Consider the following 20,908-nt stretch of genomic DNA (forward strand, 5'->3'; position numbering starts at 1 on the left):
TACCTTTTGTGTACTGGGCCTCAATAGCATGAAACTGTACTGATAATTGTAACAGAGCTGACCCTAGCAAAGAAAGGAGTCCCTTCTTTGGGGTTGGTGGAAGGGATTGTGCATAGTTTTTGACAGGTTCATTAACATGGTTGAAAAATCCAACAGAACAAGGTGTTTTGTGCAACCACGTGTCTCCCTCATGTTGCAAACAGTTCAGTGGTCAGGGACATGGAGGCAGCACCACCTAAGGGTTTCCCCAGAGGGTCCTCCCTGCGACCGCAAGCTGTGCGGACACCCTCCAGCCACAGCCACGCCTGCAGATGCTTCCCCTGAAGCTGGCTCAGTGGCCTATCTTTGGCCAACCTGGGGCTCCGGGGAGGACTCTGCAAGGTGACCCCAGGGAAGGGTCTACCAGGCCTGGCGTGTGGCATGTTAGCTCCCGTCCCCTTCACTGGGGTCTGCAGCCAGCTTCTAAATCCTCCAACTGCCTAAGGGCAATGAAAATACCCTCTTCACTCAGAAAGTCTCTTACCCTGACTATGGATTTTGTTTTCTTTTTTATTCTGGGCTTCACTCGCTCGATTGTAGGCAGGGGTGGCAACTTCTTCAGCTCCTCTAGAACAGCTATAGCAGCGTTTTTCTTTGAAATCTTCTTGCTCTTCCCTTCACCTTCCCCCACAAACTCCCCAACTGACACCTTGGTCACAAAGTTCTTCATGTGGGGTGGGCCACTCTCCCGGGCAACCTGTTTTAGAGGGAAAGACTGAGTGAAAGTGTGACAGACACTTATGACAAGCTGTAGGGCACACTGGTTAGCACACTACCTTCCATGAAGCACAAGTAAAGGACAGTTGAGGACAAGCCCCACTAAATGAAAGGAGCATAAATGTCAGCAAAAGGAAATAGTGATAATCCTGCATGCTTTTCTTCCCTTTTCTATTATTTTCCAAACTTGCTAATATTCTTGGGTCTGGTGAGTCCAAAATAGGCGTGGAATAGGGGAATGATTTCTACTCTCGCCCTTCCATCAGTATGGCTCACATCGCCCCAGGCTCACAGACTCTCCTGAGTTTAGTGTGATCCACTGCAAACAGCAGGGAGGAAGCCCAGCACGGCCCAGAAATAACTGTAGCACAAGGAGTTCAAGTTTAATATCTGCTCTGAGCCTCCAGCCAAGCTTGAGCTTTTTCAATAGTGGCTGCTATGCAGCTTTAAAAAAAGAATGAGAAAATTTCTAAGCACTGATAGTGATTTCCAGCACATACTAAATTAAAAAAAAGCAAAATACAAAAGAGTATATATGATACCCTAGCTTTTGCATAAAGGAAAAAAAGGCTTTTATGTATATATATATATACACACACACACACACATGTATATATAAATACACACAAATGTAGTTATATACTTATTTCTGCAAAAAGAAACACAGGAATAATAAAACAGAAACCAATGGAATCAGTGTCCTACAGCAAGTGGGAGAGAAAGACCAAACAATAGGACACTTCTGAATGTATCTTTTTCTACAGTCTTGAGTTTTGGAACTATTTAGTGTTTTACATATAAAAATACAAAAATAAAGTCATCAAAGATGGAGGAAAACACTAAAACAGAATGTGAACAGAAGCCTAAGTGCATGTTAAAGTAATTCCACAATCACAGAGAAGGAAAATCAAAACTGAATCCAATTTACATTACCAAGACACCTTTGATAAGACAACTAAGTTAGAAGACTTACATCTACAGATTTCAAGACTTCCTATAAAGCAAGAGCAACTATGGCATCATGGTATTGTTTAAAGATAAACAGCTCAATAAAGCAGAAAATAATGCAGAATAAATGGGCACATCTATGGTCTCCTAATTTTTGGCAAACATACCAAAGGAAATCAAAAGTGTTTTTTTAAAAAATGCTATTAAAGCAACTAAATATCCACATGGGAGAAAGCTGAACCATGACCTCCAGCTCAACAATAAGCATAAATTAACTGGAGCTAGAATACAGACCTAATGTGCACGCTGAAACTCTGAAGCTTTCAGAAGCAAACACAGAGAAAATTCCAAGACCATGAGGTTGGCAAAGAGTTCTTTAACACAAAAGACACCAACCAAAAAGAAAATAAAATTGGAATTCCTCAAAATAAAATCTGCTCATCAAATGACACCTAAAAAATAAAGGGAACCCATAGAATATTTGCAATATATGTATCTGACAAAGGACTTATATCTAGGATATTTAAAGAACTCGCACAAGTCAGTAATGAAAAGAAAAATTATTCAATTAAAAAAAAAATACTTGAGCAAGTGCTTTATAAAATAAGATCTCATATATAACAAAGTACCCATCATTAGTCACCCGGGAAATGCAAATTGAAACCATAATGAAATACAACACACACATACACATGCACACACACACCCCAAAACGGCTAAAATTAAACCAAATAACAATATCAAGTGTTGACAAAGATGTGGAACAACTGATGGGAGTGTAAACTAGTAAAATCACTTTGGGAAATGGTTTGACAAGTTTTATTAAACACCTACCCTTTGACTCAGCACTTCTGTGTGCACGTGTACATGAGAAGACTTAGCAGGTTTGTTTATAATAGTTTCCAAAGTGGAAACAACTCACATGTTTGTCAACAAGACGATGGATAAATTAGTTTTATATTCATACAGTGAATTATCACTTGGCAATAAACTACTGATACACATGGAGAAACTCAACAGCAAACCACCCATATTACATCATTCCTTTTACATGAAGTCTAAGAACAACGAAAATCAATCTAGTGATTGCAGAAAGCAGCATCTTCTAGGTGGGTATTACTGGGCAGGGGAGCAGGGACTTTTGGAGGTTAGGAAATGTTCTGCATCTTGATCAGGTTGGTGAATCATGGGTTTGCACAAGTTAAAACGTAATGGCCTATGCACTTAAGGTATGTACATTTTACAGTATATGAAGCTTATTTCAATAGACAAGTAACTCTGGAACGTAATACTTTGCTGATATATCTTCAGTATGAAGATAAAAGAACCCAAAAGAGCATGGAGAAGACAAGGAATGACTCTATAGCACCTTACTACGCTGATAGAGAGTGACCGCAATAGAGGGGGTGAGGACTTGATAATATGGGTGAATGTTAAAACCACAGTGTTGTTTATATGAAACCATCATAAGACTGTGTATCAATAATACCTTAATTAAAAAAAAAACAAACTCCAAAGATATCTCGCACTTTATTTCTAGGTCTGTGGTTGATGGTGTGAGTAAATATACACTGACGTTGCTGGGAGCCAGAATCTCATGATGGAAAAAGGAGATCCAAACATAGAAATTAAGGAACAGAGAGTGCTGGGCTGAAATTATAGAGTTATACACTTGGGATTTTAAAAATACAGTATTTACCAGTACTATCTGCTGATAGGGGCTGGAAGCAATGACTCTCCAGCAGCAAAAGGCATGCCTCACACCCTCATCTTGGCCTCCATATACCACTCTTCATTAATGGGAACCAGCTCCTTGAAGGAACACTGAGGCCATGTCTATAAGAATATCCTTCTCCACTGAGGCCAAAACTAGAACAAGCAAAGTTCTAAGTGAGGGTAAAACATGTTGTTCTACCAGAAAGTAAAGAAGTCCTCAAGCTCTGAAGAGGGGAGGAGACAGGCAGGGTATACAGACAATTACACATCCAAATACAAAAGAAAAAAAATAAAAGAACCTCAACTCTTACCTCAGAGCATAATAAAAATTATAACGCAAAATGAATCATAGACCTAAATTTAGGAGTTGAAACTATAAAACTTCTAGAAGAAAACAAAGGAGAATGACCTCAGATTAAGCAAAGGTATCTTAGGTAATCACAAGCCATAAAAGAGAAATTTGGCAAATCAGTCCTCACCAAAATTAAGTATTACTGCTCTTTGGAAGACACTGAAAAAAAATGAAAAGACAAGCCACAAACTTGGAGAAAATATTTGGCAAATAAATATCTGATAAAAGAATTGTATTCAGAATACATAAAGAACCTGCAAGCTCAATTAAAAAATTGACATGTGAACAGACATTTCCCTAAAGATGATACACGGACAGTAAATAATATGAAAAGGTGGTCAATGTCACTACTCTTCATGGAGATACAGACTAAAACCACTAGTTATTACTACACACCTCCTGGAATGACTAAAATTTTAAAAACTGACAATACTAAGTGTTGGAGAGGACGAGCTCTCATACATTGCGAGTGGGAAGGTACAACGATACTCCCATTTTGGAAATGTTTGGCAGCATCTTATAAAGTTACAGATGTATTTATCATGCAACCCTGCAAATCTAGTCCTAAATATTTACCCAAGAGAAATGAAAACATGCCTATACAAATGTATGTACATGTTTTTGGTAGCTTTATTCATAACCACCACCTGAAAACAGCCCAAATGTTCTTCAAAAGGTAACAGCTGAGTTGTGGTATGTCTGTACGATGAACACCACTCAGCAATAAAAAGCAATGAACTAATGACACATTCAACACAGACGACTCAAAATTTGCATTATGTTAAGTTTAAGAAGCTGGACAAAAGGCAATATACTCTACAATTCCATTTATGTAACATTCTGGCAGAGGAAAACTGTAGAACAAAACAGAGTGGCTGCCTGAGGCTGAGAACAGAGGCAAGGGATTGACTGCAGATGTGAAAGATGCCCTACACCCTGACTGCTCTCATACACTGTTATACAAACTGTGTACTCATCCAAAACATCAAATTATAGGCTTAAACAGGGTAAATTTTACTGTATGCAAATTAACCTCAAGAAACCTGAACCCCACACAAAAGAACTGATGGGAACATGTCAAAGGACACAAAAGCCAGTTGGACAGCAATCTGAACATCAAAAGGAGTAACGGTAACAATGGAGTAACCCTTTGAATAAAGACAGCAATGCACCTAGACTCATATGAACAAATGTCATGTAGTGGGGGGTACTTTTTCTTTAGAATACAACACCAGCTTGGAAATACAGAAAATCAACGTAACATCCACCATGGTAAGATTTATCAGGGACTGCTTAGAATCACTCGGGAAACCTGTTAGGGCAGAACCTTCAAGCATCTGCCTGCAGTTATGGATTAATTACAGAGAGAAAGGACGCCTCAGGTGGAGCACACCTGGTGTAGACCATGAAGCTGACATCACCAACACTGGTATAAAATGACCTCCTGTGATGCTGAGAAGAACTGGCATCACTTTTGTGGTGCTCCTGCCAAGAAGGCATAACCTGAAACTAACCATAAGGAAACATTCACATGAACCCAAGTTGAGGGCTGTTCTATTAGAACAACTGACTTTTAAAAATGTCAGTGTCATGAAAGGCAAGCACTGAGAAGCTGTTAGAGATCAGAGGAGACGAAAGCAATGCGCCAACTAAAGGCAGAGTGCGATGCGTGGGACACCTGGCTGAGTGCGACACAGGCTAACAGGAGGTAAGAGCAGGGCAGCAACACCAGCTTTCCTGTATTTGATAAACAGATCATGGTTATTTAACATAATGTCCTTGTTCTTAAGTGATACATGCTGAAATATTAGGAGTCAGAGGACATGACGTCTGCCACTTACTCTCAAATGATTCAGCAAAAGTAAAAAAATAAGATGATATGTACATTTACAGAGAAAGAAAGAGCAAATGTTAATCTAAGTGAAAGATATTCATTGTCCTCTTTCAACTTTTCCATAGGTTTAAAATTTTCAAAAAAATACTTGAAAACCTGGCTGGGAACACTATGAGAGCACAGGAGACCAGGAGGCTCCTCAGAGAGGAGAGGGCAGAAGAGAGGTGCAGGAGGCCCCCACCCACACATGCGCTGCGGAGCTTGGCAGAGCGTGCCCCGGTCCCCACCCCACCTTCCACACCCGCAGCCCGGATGCCCACATCCTTAGACCACATCATTCGAAAGATAAGCTGCCACCCTGATGCTCACTTCAAAACTGCACCATCACCCTGGCCCCTTGGCAAGCATGTTTACCGCCCCTTCACAGTGTGATCCCACCTAAGCCTAGAGTTTGACCTAGAAGTGTATTTAGTGTGATCAAGTCCCAGAAGCCTCCCAGTGATGACACCACATTTTCTAACTAAAACTATATATTTTATCACAAGTCAAGCTGTTTACATTTTTTTTGAAGACTTATAAATGGCTCCTTTCTTCTCCTATTAAATACCTAACACAGCTTCCTATGTAACAGATTTTACTATCAAAAACTTAACTAAAAAATATATATTTTGTTCATTTATAACTATTTCCTGAGCATCCAATGTCAGGCAATCTTCCAGCTGCCAGAGACAGAACTGTGAGGGAGGGAGGGAGGAAGGGAGAAAGGGAGGAAGGAAGGGAGGAAGGAAGGGAGGAAGGGAGGGAGGAAGGAAGGGAGGGAGGAAGGAAGGGAGGGAGGAAGGAAGGGAGGGAGGAAGGGAGGGAGGAAGGGAGGGAGGGAGGAAGGAAGGAAGGAAGGAAGGAAGGAAGGAAGGGAGGAAGGAAGGAAGGGAGGAAGGGAGGGAGGAAGGAAGGGAGGGAGGAAGGGAGGGAGGAAGGGAGGGAGGAAGGAAGGAAGGGAGGAAGGAAGGGAGGAAGGGAGGGAGGAAGGAAGGGAAGGAGGAAGGGAGGGAGGAAGGGAGGAAGGAAGGGAGGAAGGGAGGGAGGGAGGGAGGGAGGAAGGGAGGGAGGGAGGAAGGAAGGAAGGAAGGAAGGAAGGAAGGAAGGAAGGAAGGAAGAAAACAAAATACGAAAGCCCTGGCTCAAGGTAATAATGGAAGCTAATATGAACCTTTGATATTTGAGAGTTATTTAATATAAGAACTCATCATAACAAACTCAATATACTACCTCCTATGCTCAAAATGTAATGTTTAGACTATCACTTTAAAAGGTATTCACTGCCAGAGGGCACTCCCAGTGGTGACTACTTGTCAGTTCCCTGCCATGTCACATATTCCTGAATACAAATTTGAAAGCCAAACCTGAAACCTAAGCAAAAGTAGAGGTGGGACAGAAGCAATCTGGTCCTCAAATACCACAGAGCAAAAACATAAAACAGGAATCCCTCACTGCAGTTCCAGAAAGCTCTGAGGCTTCGCAGGCAGCGCAGCAACTAGTGCAAGCAGGTGGCAGCTTCACGGGGATCCAGGGCCCTGGCCCCAGTAGTCACCTCTGTAACCCAGGGGTAACCTGGGAAGCCAGGCACTCCCCACTCCCACAGTCTTGACCCTACCCTCCAATCTTTAGAAATCCTTTCTCATGACCTACTAATCCCTCAGCAGGGAGAGAAAGGAAGCATTTCTTTCCTTTCCTTCAGTAAGTACCCAGGAAGATCTCATGGTTTCTTGGGGTGAAGCTCCCACCTAGTTCCTAACCAACTACTAGCCCTGTCACTCTGTAGGTCCTCTCCCCAAGACCTACCCCCAAGAGAGGAAGAAAGGCTGGAAGATGTAGAAAATACCCGGGCTGGGTCCATATGGGGCTCTGCACTCCAGGAAGGGGACAATATAAACCTTGTCCTGCCTGCCAGGACAGGGCAGGATGGAGGGGGTGGGGGCAGACACAGGGTTGCCCTGTTATCCAAGTCCAACTTCCTATCCCCACGTGTTCCCCATGGCAGGAAGGTAAGTACTGCCAGGTGTAGGTCAGAAATCATCATTACCTAGCTGATGGATTGAGGACTGAGTTCAGAAGCCAGTTTAGGGTACTGGCACTTAACAGAAGGTAGGTATTTTCTGAAAGTCAGGCACGAAATTTGGGGATCACCTGAAAATTCAAAAATGCTACAACATTATAAACTATTTTACAGAATAATAAACTTCAGATGGGCTTTTAAAAAGAAACAGCCAAAAAAATGTTTATGAACCACTTGAAATTGTTTTAAGCAGATATCCCACCTCAAGTTACATTTGCCTAATAACAAAGTATAAGTTTAATGCTCTTTGGAAGACTAACATATATATAGTCTTTTTAACTTTGAAAGACTAAAGAATTGATGTGCTATTATTAAAACACAACCTTGCATAACCAAGCATGAAAATCAAAAGAATTTGCAAAGAATTTGCCATGTGTCAGATCATTAAGGGAAACTAAAAAAATCCTTCCTTACCTGCCTAGTCTATTTGGATTCACCATGTCTTTGAAGAAAACACATACTTAAATGTACCTTACTTTCCATTTTGAACTAAAAACCCATTTTATTTTTCAACCATAAAGTCTCCAAAAACAAAAGAAGTTATTACAGGTGAATTGGGCGGCAGATGCTGGACAACGACAAAACCTATGTCCTTGTAACAATTACTCTGACAAGATTTCTAGGGATTGTTAAGGAAATTCTTAATACTCTGGAATAAGAGATACTTTAGAGAATCTAATGAAAACAATGGACCCTTCTCTCCAGAAGAATACACACAAAAACATAAATACAGTATTCATCAAACCATGTCAGGATGTACACAGACCAACTGATGCCACCCATGGACCATCTAGAGATCAATGGCTGTTCTTAACTAGAAAAAGTGAATAAATATTGCTTTGCTAAACACAAAGTTTGAATCTTAGATTTGAAAGGTCCCATATATATGATTATTACTCCAGTTATTCACTAAAAACAAATTCCGATGCTAAATGCCACCAGTATTTTACAATACAGAGTCCCACATGTAAAATAAGCTTACCTCAAAATTCACAGGCAAGTTCCGTTTAAGTGCAATTTCAAACACTTGACTTATTTCAGATTTATTGAGATTTTCTTCTTCCGATTCTCTTCCATTCACCTAAAGGAAGAATAATTGTTTTGCAGTCAACTTCTATTAAAACTGTCAACATCTCAACTGTGATGATAAACTTTAAAAACACTGAACCTTGGCTTTATGGACTGAGCACTAACCCAGTGAACAAAGCCACATGCGTACCATGTGCCAGTGAATGTCAAAGGCCAAAAAAAGTGTCCTTTCTTTCAAACTTGGGTCAGCTGATACCTCAAAAATCCACTGCAAGCAATCCACACCTAACAGACCTCTAGGTATGTATCAGCCTCATTGTGGTACAGCAAGAGGCCATGGCTGGTCAGGAAGAATGGCTTCCAGGGACTGGGACCCAGGGGACTGGCAAGCCATGTTTTTGAAAGTCAAAATACAGACAGATCTGTGTGGGACACGGCAAGTTCAAACAGAAGTCTCTGCACCTAAGTAAAGTTTCTTACTTGACATAGAGTCCCTGGAAACCCCTTTTTAAAAAAGGATGCAGTGAAACAAATTACAGAACTGCCGCGTGTCTCATACTCACTGCTGCTGGCAAAATTGCAACGTGCAAACTAATCAAGTCTCCTGAACAAAAGCCAAGACTCTGTCTTCATAAGAGGTTCATTTACAATTCTCCAGCCAGGGCTGGGATTAAAGAGGGGCAGATAACATCTCTGTGCTGGGATTAAAGAGGGGCAGAGATCATCTCTGCATGCTGATAAACATGGATTCTCTACTGCACTGCAGTGATAATATGAGAAACTAGATAAGCTCAGTAATAGCAAAGTGTCACCCACAGCTGTATTTTTGTTCATATTATTGGGGCTCTTGTCAAAGAATTTGTAAAATCCTATTTCCAAATTAGCACCCAGTATCTGACAGGAACCCATGACTGAAATTACTGAATCAGCAAGGTTCAGGACTATCCAGGATTTTATCTGCTGTGCACTTCTTTACATTTATCATGTAAATCCTTTACCTAGAATGGATCAGTATTTCAAGCTGTAATTAAAAGAAATAAAACTCCAAGTTTAAAAAAATCATTAATACAATCAAGTATAATCCTATACAAGTAAATGTATCCCAGACACTATAATTCTGTCTCCCCTTCCATTATGATAATGTTTTTTTTCCAATATGGTTTCACTTCACTCTCTGCCTAGCCAAAATTATTTGCATAGCATTTCTGGTGGTTTATTAACCTAAACACATTTTCATTCTTGTTTAACTTCTAAACAGAAAGAGGGACTCTTCATGAGTGAATCCTTAAAAACCAGAAATCTTGAAGCAAGGTGCTTTAGAAGCATGGGTCTCCAAAGAGGTTTGTTTGAAATTTATTTTTGAAATAGGTTTTAAGCTAAAAAAATAAAAAAAGACTATTTTAAAAAGTAGGTTCAACAAATGGTGCTGGAAAAACCAGATATCCACATGCAAAAAAATTAAGTGGGACCCTAATCTTACACCATATGCAAAAATTAACTCAAAATGGATCAAGGACATAAGCATAAGGGTTAAAATCATAGAACTCTTAGGAGAAAACACAGGGGAAAAGTTTTGTAACACTGGCTTTGGCAATGATTTCTTGAATGACAGCAAAAGCAGAGGCAACAACAAAAAATTGATAAATTGAAATTCATCAAAATGAGTAACTTTTGTGCATTGAAAGACACTACCAAGAAAGACAACCCACAGAATGGGAGGAAATATCTCTAAGTCATACATCTGATAAATATACAGGATATATAAAGAATTCCTACAACTCAACAACACACAACCCAATTCAAAGATGGGAGAAGTATTTAAATAGGTATTTCTCCAAAGAAGATAACAAAAATGGCCAACAAACACATGAAGTGATGCTGAACATCACTATCATTAGGGAAATCCAAGTCAAAACCACAATGAGATACCACTTCACATCCGTAAGAATGGCCACAAAAAACCGCACGTGTTGGCAAGGAAACAGAGAAACTGGAAGTCTTGTACATTGCTGGTGCGAATGTAAAATAGGGCCGCCTCAGTAGAAAATTTAGGTGGTTCCTCAAAAGGTAAACATAGAATTACATATATGATTCAGCAATTCCACTTCTATACATATACTCAGAAGAACTGAAAGTAAGGGTGCAAACAGATATCTGCACACCTATGTTCACAGAAGCATATTCACAATAGCCAAACATTCATCAACAGATGAATGGGTACACAAAATGTGGAACACTCATACAATGGAATATTATTCAACAGCCTTAAAAAGGAAATGAAAATCTGAAACATGCTACAACATGGATGAATCTTGAAAACATAGTAAGTGAAATAAGCCAGACACAAAAGACAAATATCCATTTCTATGATGTATCTACAATAAGCAGATGCAGAGAGACAGAAATAGAATAGAGGTTACCAGGGGAAAGGGGAAGTTAATTGTTTCACGTATACAGAGTTTCAATGTGGGATAAAGAAGTTCTGAAAATGAATAGTGGTGATAACTGAAAAACAATGAGAATATATTTTTAATGCCACAGAACTGTATACTTAAAAAATAGTTAAAACAGTAATCTTTGTTATGTGTATTTTACCTTAATTTTTTAAAGCAACAAAAAAATGTGTTTATATCAAATAGTCATACACTAGAGACAATGCATTAACTTGTGCTAACAGGTTAGCTCATTTTTGTGCACAACAAAGTTTCTGACAGCTGTTTGAAGAGCATCCAGTTTTTTATTTTAAATAGATGACCTTTTTAAAAATGGTTCCCTCTCTTGCTAAGTAATGTGAATGAGAATGTTCTCTTATGTGTAACCAGACAAAACTGGGGAATAAACTGGGTGCTGAGGCTGATAAAAGACCTCAATTGTCATGTACGTACCACCCCAGTTTTCAAATTTGTTGTTGGCTTTACCAGCCCGATTAGTTTTAACTTTTAATTATGACATTTCAAATGTACAGAAAAGTACAAATTAACAAGTAATTGTGCTGGATTTAACAGATGTCATCATTAAGTATTAGTGACATAAAATTTTCTTTCCTTTTTTTAAGGAAAACAATGAAGCCTTTCTCACCCTCCTTCCCATAGCAGTGAACCATTGTTTTAAAATGCGACTATGTCTTTCCCAGCCATGTTTTTCTTGATAGACAAAAACTGTAGTATAATTTTGTTTTGAAAATTCACATAAATTATTCTCACAGATTGTTTTAAATATTATAAAATTCAAACTTACAAGTGTATACTATGAAATGCTACCTTTCTATTTTATATACTGAGGTTCCACATAAGTCTGATAAAAAACAATGGTCTACAGCTGAATTCTAAACTTTAAATCTGTGGTTCGCAATCACAGCACCATTAGAATCACTTGGGAGATTTACAAGGACAGATGCCAGAGCCCCACTCCAGAGAAGTGAACTCAAAATTTTGCAGGCAGAGCCTGAATATTCATTTTATTTATGGTATTTTTTTTTTAAAGACCCCAGGTGATTTTACTAGCAACCAGAGTTGAAATTCACTGCTCTAAGCCATTGCCTTCCAAAGGACTTTCAATAGGACAAAGCAGCCAGTAAAATAAAAATGCAAAACAGGAAACAAAGATATATATATTTATCTGGAAGTGAGATTATGTGCTCTTTTACATAAATAATTTGGTATCGTCTGGATTGGACAAAATGTTGCAATGGGGGAAGCAGCGGAATGACTCCAAACAAATCCACAAATACCATTCCCAGCAAAACGGGGAAAGTGTAGTGGGCCCTTAGGCTTACCTTCATGAAGTGGAATTACTGTTAACATCAATTCCATAGTGTATGGTTCAGCAATAAAATCTAGGCAACATTAAGAAAAGAAAAAAACACTCTGAACCATGCTTAACCCTCAGTAAGCTAGGAAAAAATAGTCACTCCAATAGACCCTTTTTATTTGTTTATATTTAAAGTCATTTTACAAATAATATACAGAATAAAAGGACAACAAAAATCATTTCACAGAGATTTTAATAAGAATTTAAAATAGCAAACCGAAGTTTTTACCCCATCTTTGTAGTTTGAAGGGTATCTGCACCCAAAACAGGCAAAGTCCATGAACGCAACGGACTGCTCCTCAGCTGGCATGCCTGAGCCTGACGCACAGCCTGCTTGGAACAGTACATTATTTCAAATGCATGTCCAAATGGTTCTAGCTGATTGTGACTTCTGATTCTTCTTGTACTGGTATTGTCAAAACACACTACTTTTGAAACTGACCCATAGTTTTGTTGAAGAGAGAACAGCCATCTTCTTTGCTCCATACCTACAAATGCTTTCATTTCTAAGATTTATAAACCCCAAAAGAACGATCAAGCTAATGGTACTTTTTCATCCTCGCATCATCTATATCCTTCTAATCACCTTTGTGTACACACCTTCATTTGCATCTGTCCACTTATTTTGTGGACAGTAAATGGTGAGAAATTCTGGTGGCCAAGGATCATAGAAGATGTTGTCACACATACTTAAAAAAAAACAAAACAGGATGGTCCAGGTTCTTGTTGCAAAATACTGTGTGACAAAGTCTTTCCTACTGAATGACTGACCAAAAAAGAATACACAATTCCTTTCTGTACACAACAGAAATATACTGTTCACTTGCCAATTTTTGAGTTTGGGAAAATTTATCTGAGATTATCATCTGAAGACTCACAGGCTGAGATTTCACTTAAAACACTCAATTTCACCACCATCATAGCATCTAGTGGGTTGCTATCTGTCTCTTCGCATTCATCTTCTGATTTGTCTAATAATCAAAATGTGTTCCTAGTCAGTTTTCTTCTCTTTGCCATTAGAGATGGAAAAAGAAAAAGCTGAATTCTCACCTGAGCTCAATGAAAGCTAAAAGTAGAGTTAAAGGATGGTGTGTCCAGTCTTTTGTATCTTCTTGAAAGATGATGCAATAGATTAGGCAATACAGTAAGAACATTAAAGGATGATGCACTAATGACAGTTATTTCATTACTGTATCATCCACCTAGGGATTTCATTCTTCTTCCATTTTCTTATTTTAGTCTTGCTTAGCATATTTAGGAATATATGATGAATACTGCTGAAATGATATGTAGAATGACAAACAGCAAAATGCTTAAGACTCTACAATGTAAAGATTTATAGAAGGGACCAAAGGACTCACATGATCACTGTTAAGACAGAATGAGTCTTAGTCTATTAGAAGTACAAATTTTCTCTTGGTTCAAGTCCTCTCAAGAAAAAGAAAAGTCATACACTATCAATCCTTACAGAGTTAAAAAGCTCAAAAATGAAAATTGGAACTAATGGATTCTGATAGTCTAATGAGGATCCAGGTCTCCAATTTCAGTTTTAGTTCCACCTAAATACATCTCTGGCCCAAGCGAAGATAAGGATTCAAGACTAAGAAGAGCTCACTTATTTAATTTTACAAGAGTAATAACATAATACTAAACTTCACACAATACAATTTTTTTTTAAAGTCTGTCTTCTACCACAACCACCAGGTGAAAACTAGTTTTCAAGTCTGTTATCTCCAAGATAGAAACCATGCCCATCTAAGCACATGCATGCATATGCACACAGCTGGTACTTTTGTTTACTTAAATACGAACAGGATTATACTATACACCTAACTTTAGTTCTGAATCTTAAATACCCCACTTCAGAGATTATGGGCCTCCTTTCATGCCCAGGCATGCTATGCAGATCTACATTCTGGTATTCCCTGGGATAAATGGAGCCATTTATTTAACTATTTCCCTACTAATGGATATCTAGGCTAGCTCCTGTTTGTCTCTATTCCAGACACTATAGCCATGACCATCTTGCTCCTAACAGCTTTGACACTGACTAAAAATCATCCTTTATTACCACAAGCCTTAGATTTTTGGGTGTTTTCCTAACTCAGGACCTTTGCATAAACTGCTCCCTTTGTTCTTTTGCTCATCTTTAGTCTCAGCTTAAGTGATTCTTCCTCTAAGAGGACTTCTCTGAATGCACCACCATTACTCTGATCTAAAGGAGACATTTAATGCTCTCATATGCCTGCTAACTTTTCCACCCTAGCACTCACTGTACTTTTTGATGATATTAACATTACTGTCTGTCAGCTCCATTCAACTAAGCTCCACAGGGGAAGGGGTGTCGCTGCCATTTTCCTCCAGTGTCGAGCACAAATTACTGTCATTAAAGGGCCAGACTATGTCTTCTAGAGAGAAACTGCTGAGTTTATTGGCCATGTTCTAGAGAAGACAAACTGACCCACCACACAATCACACGTCCTACAAATTTTCAAAAGCAAAATGGACAATTTGTTTAAAATGATTATTTGCAATGTTGGCAAGCCACAGGAAATCAGTCTGCTTTTAGAGGTCTAAAAATGGTACCCAAATGGTACCATCTTTCTGGTGGGGATATGTGTCTTGACTACATATACTACCATGCAACTCCAATTCTGGGACTGTGTTTCGGTCAGACATACACGAAGATTTAACTACAATAATGTTCTTCACTACCTATTTTATAAAAGGAAAAACTGTAAGCAACCTAAATATCCAAGCCTCTATTTAAAAAATAAACTGTATGTTCACACAAAAAACTTTGCATACATTAAGTGCTTCGATACATAATGAATTTGAGTCCTTCAGGGAATTACACATAAATGGCATGATAACATACTCATGATAAGCACTTCAGTGAAAAAGGTGATCACTGTACAATATCACCCCATTTTTGTGAAACAGGTGTATGTATTTACTTGTCTGTGTACTGACATCCACTGAAATGTTTACAGTGATTATAAGTGGTAAATTTATAAAGCATGTTTTTCTCTTTAAAATTTTGGATTTAAAATATTTTATAGTTCAAAAAAAAAGTTATCTTTTTACTCCCTACTACCCACCTACAAGGGGGCCTGATAAATCCGGGGGCAGCTCATTTAGGCAGGAGGCCAAGCATTTTATTTATTACTTCAAAGAAAATGTCTTACCCTAGTTAACAATTCTGGTTTCTGAGTTAAGGTCAGTGTTTGTGTCATTTCTGAAGGGCACTGTCTCTACTTCAAACCACACAGAACTAGAAAAAGGGCAGACAGCAAACAAGGGGAACAAGTAGATTTAATGTGATTCCCAGCAAAGCTCCTTGCACTGTCCAAGGCACTCAGGAGGAGCGTGTCTCCTATGGCCTCAGCCCTATGGCCTCAGCCCTCCGGCCTCAGCCAACCAACCCGTGGAGTCGGCTCGGCTGGGCTCGGAAACACCAAAGGCACTTTTCCTTTCAAGCAATACTGTGAATACTTACAAGCAGGATTCCAAGCAGGGAAACTGCCTGGGAAGCCCCAATAATACTGAAGATATGTAGTTCACAAACCCTGACCATGCTTTAGAATTATTACAAGAGCACATTTTAAAAAGAAAAAAAGCAAAAGACAGACTTTTAGTAGAATTGTGTGGGTTGGACCAAGGAATTTTTTTTATTCTCAAGTGATTCTGAAGCAGACAACGCACATACCAGTGTTTAGCGATCATGCAACAACTGCTGGCTAGAAGGAACTGAGAAATACCTGCTCCATCTGACTCCAGTTAGATCAGCACCAAAGTCAAGTAAAAAAATGAAGTTTCCAAAATGACAGATTATACTACCTTCTGGTATTTTAACAGGTCTCATCACTGAGAAGCTCATCTTTTAACTCCCCTAAATCTCCTAAGTTCCAGTCATTCTCTTTTACTTGGTCCTCAGTGGACCCTGAAATAGATCAGCATCGTTAAGATGTGTGATTACACTGGAAAATTGAAATGTACTGTAACAAAAAACAACACCCTCCTGTGTGGCCAGCCATGTAGCCACACAGCACCATCTGGAGAACCCCACTCTGGAGCTGGGCCCCCGGGGGCGTATCAGCATACATTTAGCCCAATGTTCTGTGCAAGACCTTCTTATTCTTTGTGAACTAGTTTCTTGAAGAGAAGAAGTCAAATGCTTCCTAGGGGTACTTTCAGGAGGCATTTCCTGCTGAGTAAACAGAACCATGAAATCTCAATGTTTTCTCCTCAGTGAGCTTCTTCTGGACTTCTGGTGATAAGACTTTTGTCTTACCAGAGATGATCACTCACACTTTGGCCCATCAGGGCACAGAGTCACTGATTTCCCAAGACCCATACCCTTATTTAGTCACAAGGAGTTAAAATCCTTTTCCTATTGTGGTAGTTCTAAAACATGACCCCCAAATTCTTTGACACTCCTCTCATTCAGAAGTTGGGGGTCCAAAATTGTGAATGTACTAAAAGCCAATGAATTATACATTTAAAATGGTTAAAACTGTTAGTTTGGTATTTGAATTTTACCTCAATAATTAAAAAAAAATAACATTCTGTATCTCCTCCTTTTGAATCTGGGCTCAGTGTCTGCTTGACCTGTAGAATACAGCAGAGGCGATGTTGTGATTTCTGAGCCCAGGACTTAAGAAACTAGAACCTGCTTCCATTTCCTGCCCCCCACAAGATAGTTATTCTTGGAACCCAGCACTATACCATGAGGATGTGTAGGCAGTCTTTGCATAGGTTAACTAAGAGAGGAACTGAGGTCCCCAGGAAATAGTCCCTGCTTAGTTCCAGGCAACAGCCATTCCCAACTCACCAGGTGAAGGAGCCATCCTGAAAGTGGATCCTTCAGCCCCTGCAGAGCCACCTCAGCCAGGGCTATGTGGAGCAAAGACAGCTCCCTTGCCAAGCCATGCTTAAATTGCAGATTTGTGAGTAAAATAAATGCTGGCAGGTGTTTAGGCTACTAAGTTTTGTGATGATTTGTTATGCAGCAATAAATAACTGGCACTTTATAAAGAACAAGTGCCTGGTCAAAAATGGCTTCAGAAATTCTCTAACCTGGTATCATAAATCACAGTAGATTCTGACAAGCGCAACCTTTAGCACCGAAGAATTTATCCACACATGTTCTTCATGATTCAGTGGAGTCACAATCTTTCTAACAAGTTCACTCTAAACTATGAGTGAACCACAGAGTGAAAAAGAAGGCATCTGATTTTCTTACTAAGAAATTCTTTTAAAGAGAAAAAAGGCAACAAAACTACAGGGTACACAAAATCTTGTAAGCCATCAAATAAAAATTAAACAGCCCCAACGCACTTCTTAGAAAAAGCAACTTGAGACGAAGTCTTTCGCACTCCATCTCCTGCTCTGCCTGAGGTGTCAAGGGGCCGGAGCTCTGTTCCCTCCTTACCTCCAGCCTGTCAGGTGGGGGCTCATTCTGCAGGATCCTCAAAGCTTTCGCAGCAGCATCGTGTTTCGCAGCCTGTCTCGTCTTTCCTTTCCCATTAAATTGCTGTCCTCCCACAGAAAGTTCAACTTGATAAAGTAAAGGTGGTACTGGAAATGGGTAAAAGTACCTAAAAGTAAAAGGGGATAAGGAAGATTACAATCTCAGATTGACAGGTCACCTACATATTCTCTGGCAAATTCCGGGTATTTCCTTCATCATGGATCTTAGTCACATTAGTATTTGGTTGCCAATACTGATTCCTCATCAGTATACCCAGACATTTTGTAAGTTTACACTAGATTAGAACTGGCACACAGTATGAGCAAGCATACTTATGTTCAGCAAAATACACTGACTTACAAATAATGTGAGTTCAATTTATAATGCTAACCCATATTTACACAAAATCTAAAATGGAGTAGGCTTTGGCTGAGACAGAAAAATTAACTTGTTCTACTTTCTCATGTGTGAGATTCACACTTGCATGTATCCAGAAAAGGCTAGATAGTTTTAAACAGAAGTATTTTAGAGAGGACCATCCTTCCTGGAAATCTTAACAGCCTACACAGCCTGGCCGAGCCTGATTTCCTACATCACAACTTGTATTTTTAAAATGGCTTTGCCCTAAGCTGGGCAGAGAAATGAAGACTTCCACATCAATCTATCTACTAATGTCTTACAACTGCCAATGGGTTTTTAACACATGGCATCTTCAGGTTTCAATTAATATTTTACTGCAACTGTACTTCAACATTATTTACAAAGCACATAAGTTCAAAAGTCAAAAAGTACCAAATAAACAGTAACAGGGGATCTATGAATACTGAGAACCATGGCATTGCAGGAATCCTGTTAAAGTATGATTCGCTTACACAAAGCAGTTACAAGAGTGGTCTTTAACCAGATTGTTTGGGGTTACAGCCATACTACTAGTGAGGAATATGTTCAGGCCCTTTCCAGTGACAGGAATTAAAAGACCATCAAGACACAGTTCTAAAAGCACCAGCACAATTAGGACTGATTTCAACTTTTGGCAGGCCTAGAGATGACCAAATCATCATACTCTCCACAATCTACAGATTTTATTATTTTATGTACAAGATCAGATATAGTTTAACTTGTATTTAAAACAAACACATAATGTACCTTGGGGAATAAGCACCTCCTCTCATGTTGTAATTATAGGTGGACTGCATCCGAGAGTAAGGGTCGACAGGCTTATACATTGGTTTTTTTCCAAGTTTCACGCACAGTGCATTTAGCTCTACAGTAGGGGTCACACTTCCTGCAACACAGAATCAACAAAAGAACTGGTTTTGTTCTGATATGAGAATGACAGTCACTAAAATAAAAAATAGCATACTATCTACTAATTGGCTTCATGATGCAGCTCACAGAAAAATCTAAGTATTTCACTGCTAGGCATCAGGTCAGGAAACCCAAAAATCTGCTATGATTTCTAGATATTCATATACAGTCAGTCAACAGCATGGAATACATTCTAAGGGCTATTAGAGGGAGCAACAATCTAACACAAGATATTATTAGTGAAAGGCACACATTCCAGTTGTCAGAAATAAGTTCCCATACATACCAAATTCTGTGGTTAAAAAATCCCATGTGACTGTCCAAATCATTTTGTTGGGAATACTTAGTATAACTTTGGTTGTGATAACTGACTGGGTTATCGGTTTACAATTAGAAGTATTGTTTATACACGCTATTTCAAAGAACAATGTACTTTTAAGTTTGAGGACACAATTCTTGCCCCAGAGGAGTACAAAGAATACAAACACACTCGAAGAACTACAATGCAACAGAATGTATGCTATAAGAAGGGTATAGATTCACTGAGGAGGCGGCAAGTAAATTCTATCTGCAAAAGTCAGATGATGCCCACAAAATATTCAGGTATTTCCACTGTTGATATTTATATCAGGATTTGACCTGTGGTGATACTTATTAGAAAAATAACTGTTTCCATATACAACAGGAGCAAATATATTTTGGGTTATCTCAGAATTACCAGCTTTAGAAAATACACACTATTTATTTTCCAGTTTTTTCCCCCTCAGTTAATCCAATCCATTAGCCTTTAAAAATCACTTAAAAAGAAAACCAGCCTAGAAAGATCAGTGTCAGTGAACAATGACATTTAAAAGTAACACTTCCATATAAAATACAAACACTAACAATAGCAAATGCACACAAATATCCACGTTAAAATGCCTCTTTAGGATGTATGTAGAGAAAATAAAATGAGTTGATTCAGTACTGTAACTGGTTTGACTAAATTTAGTGCATGAATCAAATTTGTAGGAGTATCTTTGAGTTTTCAAAATCAGAGGGTCATGTGAGTAACTAACTTCTGTCTTCCTAACATCAGAAGTGTATTTTTACATAATTCATATAGCTGCATTTTAAACATAACCTGAATCATTTTAAGAGCAGCTCTGACCCATAAAATGTATCTGCAGTAGAGAATGAATTTGAAAAACACCATGAAGAAATCAAAAGCAACGAGGAAGGTGTGAGCAAGGCCCTCCGGATCCCTTCCTGCCCACAAAGGGGCGGGCAGGCGACCTCAAGCAGGGGAGAGGGAACCCTGCTGTGACAGCCTCTGCTACCCGTGGGCACCAGGCCAGGGCTTCCCAACCTTTCACAGGATGATGTTCTTTATTACTATTCTCCCTGCCTGGGTCCCTTGTTTGAAGAGATATTATTATCTCCTGATTTGTATTTAGTAACAAATATTTATTTTCTCATTTTTTTTATGATCAGGAGACATATAATGACAATGAGGCTTTCTGATCAACATGTTATAACCGATATTACCACACTAAGTTGAAAAGATTTCAGCTAAAAACCTACATT

At 38.9% G+C, this 20,908-nt stretch overlaps 1 protein-coding gene across 5 annotated transcripts in view; it reads right to left on the minus strand.

The window, feature by feature from the left end:
- Positions 1-20,908, minus strand: part of STAU1 (staufen double-stranded RNA binding protein 1) — a 51,997-nt gene that overhangs the window by 7,963 nt on the left and 23,126 nt on the right. For 3 of the 5 annotated variants that reach the window (XM_057503075.1, XM_057503074.1, XM_057503072.1), the window contains 4 exons: positions 19,181-19,319; positions 17,996-18,161; positions 8,705-8,803; positions 524-754 (listed from right to left, as the gene is read on the minus strand). In XM_057503075.1, coding sequence (XP_057359058.1) covers positions 524-754; positions 8,705-8,803; positions 17,996-18,161; positions 19,181-19,260 — 576 coding nt within the window. In that variant the 5' untranslated portion in view covers positions 19,261-19,319. Of the gene's footprint in view, positions 1-523; positions 755-8,704; positions 8,804-12,526; positions 12,549-17,995; positions 18,162-19,180; positions 19,320-20,908 lie in introns of those variants that run through there. The other 2 variants (XM_057503073.1, XM_057503076.1) reach the window with 2 other exon arrangements.

Source organism: Manis pentadactyla, chromosome 5 (assembly GCF_030020395.1).
Source record: "Manis pentadactyla isolate mManPen7 chromosome 5, mManPen7.hap1, whole genome shotgun sequence".
Taxonomy (NCBI): Eukaryota; Metazoa; Chordata; class Mammalia; order Pholidota; family Manidae; genus Manis; species Manis pentadactyla.